Consider the following 7,115-nt stretch of genomic DNA (forward strand, 5'->3'; position numbering starts at 1 on the left):
AAGGAAGGCTAAAAAAAAAAAAAAAAAAAAAAAAAAAAAACAGAAAATAAAAAGTGTTAGCAAGGATGTGGAGAAATTAGAACCCTCATACATTGCTGGTGAGAATGTAAAATGATGCAGCCTCTGTGAAAAAGAGTTTGGTGTTTTCTCAATAAGTTGAACATACAATTACCATATGACCCAGCAATTCCACTTCTAGGCATATACTTCCCCGAATTGAAAATAAGTGTTTAAACAAAAACCCATACACAAGTGTTATAGCAGCTCTATTTGCAACAGCCAAATGGTGGAAACAGCTCAAATGCGATGAGTGTATATAAAAAAAAAATGTGGTATAAATATATAATACCATATTATTCAGGAATGAAGTACTGATGCATGCTACAATGTGGGTAAACCTTAAAATATTATATACTAAGTGAGGAAGAGGTAGAACAATAGGTACAAAATTACAGTTAGATGGGAGGAATAAGTTCTGATGTTCTATTGCACAGTAGGGTGACCATGATTAACAGTTAAGTTTTGTATAGTACATAATAACTGGAAGAGAGGCTTTTGAATGTTTTCACCACAAAGAAATGATAAACTTATGAGGCAATGGTTACATTTACTACCCTGACCCTATCATTAAATTACAACGTATATATGTGTCAGAACATCAGATTGTATCCCATAGCATGTACAATTACAATGTGTCAGCTGTAGTTCATCCTTCAAAACTCAGCTCAGGGGTTATCTCCTCTAGGAAGTGTTTCTGATCACTCCAGCCTGGGTTAGTTGCCCCCTCTGTGTTCCCTTGAACTCACCCATATCTTTACTCTTACCACATACTATTGATCTTATTCTTGGGTCTCCTATTAGACTCTAAGTTTCTCCGGGGCAGCTGGAACCAGTCTGCCAAAGTTTGGGTCCCAGCTCCACCACTGCCTAGCTGTATGACTTGGCAAGTTTCTTAGACTCAATTTCCTCATGTGTGAAATGCGGATATTCATTTTTGCCTTATGGGGTTGCTTTGATGATTAAAATTTATAAAAAATGTAAACAATACCTGGGACATAAATGAATGCACTGTAGTACTAATAAAATAAAAATTATTGTTATAATTACTACTAATCATCTCTTTATTCTCAATGTCTAGCATAAAGGCCAGTATAAAGTAGGCACTTAGTCAATTGGTGTTAAATGGAACTGTGGTTAATACTTTAACTGTGATTCATCTAGAACTGTGCTGTCCAATACAGTGGACACAGCTACATGTGGCTATTGAGCACTGGAAATGCAGCTAGTCCAAATCGAGATGCGTTGTAAGGGTAAAAATGCACCATGTGTTGGAGACTTAGCATGGAGAATAGAAAGTAAAATATCTCATAAATAATTTTTTATATTGATTACATGTTGAAATGATAAGATTTTAGATATTTTAGGTTAAATAAAATATATTCTTAAAAATAATCTCACCTCATTTTTACTTTTGAAACTTCAAGGAAATTTAAAATTACACATGTGGCTACATTATATTTCTATTGGATGGGACAGACCTAGAATCTTCATACAAACTCATCTGTGCTCAAATATGATGCGAGCTTTAGGAGTACAGATAATTCATTTAAAACAACGATTCATTTAGAATCAAAAGTATATCCAATTGATTTGTAAAGGATTTTTTCATGCAGAGTTAATAAGCTAATGTATAGAAATATATAGAAAAGGGACTAAAGCTTGACGGATTTTCCAGGTTCGCTGCGACCCTGAGATTCAAGAATTACGTCAGTGGCAGAAGAAACTGCGCGAGGACAAGCACATTCACCAGCGAGTCCAAATTTTCTGGGCCAAACAAGAACAAAAAGGTCAGCTGCTTGATTCACAGTCCTTAGTTTATTCACAGAAAGCCTGATTCTCATTCCAAGCTCAAGAAAGAAGCCTTCTAAGGTTTTATAAGGTCCTTGTGTCTGCATGGAACTCAGTCAGTGCTTAGGGAAAGTAGCTGTGTATTAAGATTCTGCTCTAGAATAACAGAGGTGATGTTTTATCATTTCTATGGTCGTTTCCCTCCCACGGGGACAAATTCAGTGCCACCTAGTGTCTGCTGGTGTAGCTTATTTATTAAGCTACAAGACATCCAGAATAACCCATTATTTTGGAAACACAATGTCTAAATATGATGGGTAGTTATTTTTCTAAGTTGTTGATTTAGTGTCTGAGCTTAAATGGTATTTCAGGCATGTCTTTTCTCCTTTTGTGATGGTTGATTTTATGTGTTAACTTGACTGGGCCATGAGATTCCCAGATAGCTGGTTAAAACCATATTTTGGGGTGTGTCTGTCAGGGTGTTTCTGGAAGAGACTACCATTTGAACTGGTGGGCCGAGTAAAGCCGATGTGAGTGGGCACCATTCAGTCAGGTGAAGGTCGAAATAGAACAAAAAGGTGGAGAAAGGTTGAGTTAATTCTGCCTGATTGTTTGAGCTGTGACATTAGTGTTCTCCTGCCCTTGGTGCTCCTGGTTCTCAGGCCTTCAGATCTGGGCTGGAATGTACACCATCAGCTTTCCAGCTCTCAGGTCTTTGAACTTCATCACTGGCTCTCCTGGGTCTCCAGCTTGCAGGTGGCAGATAGTGGAACTTCTCAGTCTTCGTTATTTCATGAGCCAATATCTTATAATAAATCTCTTCCATATATCTATTTAAGATCCTTAAATCTTTACCTTTCTTTATATACAAGTATACATTACAAATATACAATCTCCTGTTGGTTCTGTTTCTCTGGAGAACCCTAATACATCTTTTTTTGAAAAATTGAAAACACACACACACAAAGAACGAAGAATACTCTAACAAGCACCTATCACCTGTCAATGCACAAGTGTCATCATTTTGTCCTGTTTGCTTTCATTCTTCTTTATTTTTAAACTTTAAGTCACCACATATTCACAATAGAAAAATTAGAAAACTGTAGCCAAATAAAGGGGGAAAAACACAGAAATCCCACGATGTTAATGTTTCGGTGTTCATCCTGCTATACTTTTTCAGGATGAAAAGATGCATCTAAACATATATTATTAAAACGGTAGTTTATTAAAAATGGGATTATGTATACATTGTTATATAATCCACCTTTTCACTTAACATACTCTGAATGTCATTCCAGTCAACAACTAGAGAGTGGCATCGTGATGTTTAATGGCTGTATGGTATGGATTTAGCATCATGTATTTAACCAACAATGTAGAAGGACATTTATGACATATTTTCAAGTGGAAAAAATGAAATTGCAGAAATGTTAAATTTTCATCCATATAAAAAATATATACATGGAAACACAGAGATGTCTAAGTGGTCTGGAAGGAAACTAATGGTAGTTACCTTTGGAAATTTGGACTAGAGGGAAAGAGGTGAACTGTTGGAATCTTTTAAATAGTCATATGTGCTTCTGTGGGCTACAGACTGTCCTTTGGGTCCTCTCACCTCTGCATCCTACCCTGTAGCCATCCCCCCAAGTAAGCTGCAGCCCCTTCAGTCTTTTTTATTTTCTTGCAGTAGGCAAATGCCTTGATCATCTTGGGACTCTACGTTCTATTCCAGTTTCTGCTGAATCCCCATCCCCAGCTCTTCTGTGACTCCTCCTTCTCATCCTTCAGGCCCCAGGCATCACCTCCTCAGAGCCTAGCCTACCTATCCAGAAGGACCAGGAACCAGTTTATTGAGAAATCTCAAGATGGTGGTGTCTAAAAAAGTTTTATTTTCTACCCAGAAACTGTCTTCAACCTTATTCTCTTGAATCTCTCTTTCCAGTCCTTTAATGGCATATTGGGTGGATTCCATGTCTTTTTGGTATGTTCTGATCTCATAAAGTCTAGTCTAAAGTCTCAATCTCAGGTCCAATTTATTGCTTACCCACCCCCCTCTGCCCTGCATCAGTGGGGTTAGGTGCAGGAGAGAGAATTGCCTACCCCTTCCTCTTCGGGGTCTCTTTGTCCTGTAGAAAGGGGCTTTCATCTCCTCACTTTCTGTTGTGATTATCTCTTGGTTGTGACTGCTTCTCTGGCTAAGACTGCTTGGCCATCCATGACCTGTGGGTGAGCATCCCCATGTTGGCCTCTGATTCAGTGTGTTTCACATGCATTCTTCCTTAGAGGAAACTATAGGTTGTAGTACCCACTGTGTAACNAATCTCTCTTTCCAGTCCTTTAATGGCATATTGGGTGGATTCCATGTCTTTTTGGTATGTTATGATCTCATAAAGTCTAGTCTAAAGTCTCAATCTCAGGTCCAATTTATTGCTTACCCACCCCCTCTGCCCTGCATCAGTGGGGTTAGGTGCAGGAGAGAGAATTGCCTACCCCTTCCTCTTCGGGGTCTCTTTGTCCTGTAGAAAGGGGCTTTCATCTCCTCACTTTCTGTTGTGATTATCTCTTGGCTGTGACTGCTTCTCTGGCTAAGACTGCTTGGCCCTCCATGACCTGTGGGTGAGCATCCCCATGTTGGCCTCTGATTCGGTGTGTTTCACATGCATTCTTCCTTAGAGGAAACTATAGGTTGTAGTACCCACTGTGTAACCTGGCTCTGGCTTTATCTCTTCTATCCCTGCCCCCAGATCCCACCTCTCCCAATCCACTCCAAGCCTTTTGTTGTTGGGGTCTCCTTGTCCAATGGCCAGCCCTCATGAGTGGAGCTTTGGAGAGATAGTTCAAGTTACCCCAAAGTGTAACCAAGCACTCAAAATTAATCACCAATAATGGGACAATTTGACATCATGTGCCTCCTGATACGATGTGCTGAGAAGGCCACAACATTACTTATACTTATGGATTATTCCTGTCAAAAATTCATAACTTGAAAGTAATCATGAGGAACCATCAGAAAAACCCAAATTGAAGGGCATGTTACAAAAGGAGTGATTCTTCAAAAATGCTAGTGTCAAGAAAGACAAAGGTTAAAGGAGACCAAAGGACAGGCCATTTAGCTCAGGCGGTTAGAGCATGGTGTTTTAACACAAAGATCAAGGGTTCGGATCCCCATACTAAGGTCAAGGGTTTGGATCCCCATACTGGCCAGCTGCAAATGAATGAATGAATGAATAAAACCAAAGAGACATGACAGTTAAATGCATTGCATGATCCTAGATTGGATCCTGGATGGGGGAGAAAATCTATAAAAGACATTAATGAGACAGCAAACTTTGAATATGGGCTTTATATTAGATAATAGTATATAACACTATTAAATCTCCTGATTTTGACCAATGTCTTTGAATTAGATAAGAAATCTCATTCTTAAGATACATTGTCTGGCTATGACAAGGGCTACTGCAAGGCTAATGTCTTGAATCCTGCCCACAGCGCCAATTGTCTAGCTCTTAATCCTGTTCGTGACACCAATTGTAAAGCTAGGTGACCATGCTAGTTGTCACAGCTCTTTTACCTCTCGGTAATCCTGCACCGACTGGGCCAATGGTTGAGCTAGGGCTGGAGCTCCCAGACCCCTCAAGCCCATTCAGAGACTGGGTCGCAAACCCTTCACGTGCCAGGCTGGGTCACCAGACCCCTCCACGTCAGGTTGGGTCACCAGACCCCTTCACACAGATCTATAAGCTAGGTAACTGGCCACACAGCCCTTGGAAACTGCAGGTCTGGAAAAATATGGCTGCACAGGGCTAGCGCCCGAGGCAGTAAACACCAGCCAAAGTGGTGCCATGCTGGTGCACTCACTCCACCCACCCACACACAATGTTTATGGAACGGGCTCTGAGGCCAGGGAAGCCTGACCAAATTGTTCCATTTTCCCAACATACGTTCTGAAGATTTTACAAGTCAAGAAATACATGCAGCTTAGTCCCAAATGATTCAAAATAAATAATGTGTAACGCACATGCACATATATGCATATACACATAGAGACAGATACAGAAAAGGAAAATGATAAAGCAAATATGGTGAAGTACAAAAAATTGGCGGGTCTAGGAATTCTTTGCACATCATTGCAACTCTTCTGTAAATTCAAAAATTATTTCAAAATTATAAGTTTAAGAAACTCCAATGCCTCACCTCCAGAGATTCCGACTTAGTTGCTTTGGGATGGGCCCCAGGCATCAGGGTTAGTGTGAAGTTTCCCAAGTCCTAATGGTCAGCCAGAATTGAGACCCTAAACAGAGGCAGGACCCTCAATTGCTTTGTGCTCTCTTTAAATCATGGATTCCACTAGGCCTTCATGTCCTCAGCTCAGGGCAACAAGACAAGTCCCTCTGATGCTTGCACATGTGTTATTTGTTTACTTGGCAGCCATCTGTCTTCCCAACTAGAGCATAAGCTCAATGAGGACAAAGACCTTGTCTGCCTGGCTCACCTCCTACTACAGTGCCTGGCATAGAGTGAGCACCAAATAAATATTGGTTGAATGAATAACTGAGTCAGTGAGTGAATGAATGAATGGAGTTGTGAGGCTTGAGTCAACATATAGAAAGTGCCTGGTAGGAGTAGGAGCTCATCAAATTGTCGGTCTTGGCCTCTCCCCTATAAAAAAGCAGCTTGCACTATCTCTGCTTGGCTGCCTCAGTACAGGCCTGTCTTCCATGCACAATTGCCAGTTCATTTCATGTCAAAATTGGAAGACAATCAGGGCTATGATCAGTTTAAAGGTCAAGGAAAGTGCAGCATGCCTGTTGCTTTCTGTTGTTCCGTATTTTTTGGAGTTGATTTGCTGTTAGTTGATGGATTGATTTGGCTTGCTATGGAGCAGTGAGAGTAGACTGGATTTAATGTGTGTTATAATATGGACCTTGGGCAAACAAGCCAATTCCAAAGACTGTCCCCAAGTCTGTGGTCAGTTAAGAAAAAAGTTAGTATGGTGTTAATGGGTAAAGGACCGGGTTTTGGATTAGCCAGATCTGCCCTTGGAATGCTAACTTCTACTTCTATCCATGTGACCCTGATCTAGTTAACTTCATGAAGCCTCAGTTTTTCCATGTGCAAAATGGGACTAATAATAGTACCTGTCTCATATAGTTGTTAAAGGATTACAAGAGATGACCTTTAGAACAGGTCCTGGCACATCATTCCTATAAACGTTAGTTATTGTCATAATAGTATTATTAAAATATCTACATGCTTTTGAACAGTTT

At 40.2% G+C, this 7,115-nt stretch overlaps 1 protein-coding gene across 1 annotated transcript in view; it reads left to right on the top strand.

The window, feature by feature from the left end:
* The window catches only part of LOC103597716 (IQ domain-containing protein K-like), a gene marked incomplete at its 5' end in the record, with an annotated part of 79,034 nt that overhangs the window by 37,811 nt on the left and 34,108 nt on the right, over positions 1–7,115 (top strand). The window contains one exon of the mRNA XM_008581584.1: positions 1,736–1,847. Coding sequence (XP_008579806.1) covers positions 1,736–1,847 — 112 coding nt within the window. The remainder of the gene's footprint in view (positions 1–1,735; positions 1,848–7,115) is intronic.

The sequence above is a fragment of the Galeopterus variegatus genome, unplaced genomic scaffold (genome assembly GCF_000696425.1).
Source record: "Galeopterus variegatus unplaced genomic scaffold, G_variegatus-3.0.2 Scaffold2398, whole genome shotgun sequence".
Taxonomy (NCBI): domain Eukaryota; kingdom Metazoa; phylum Chordata; class Mammalia; order Dermoptera; family Cynocephalidae; genus Galeopterus; species Galeopterus variegatus.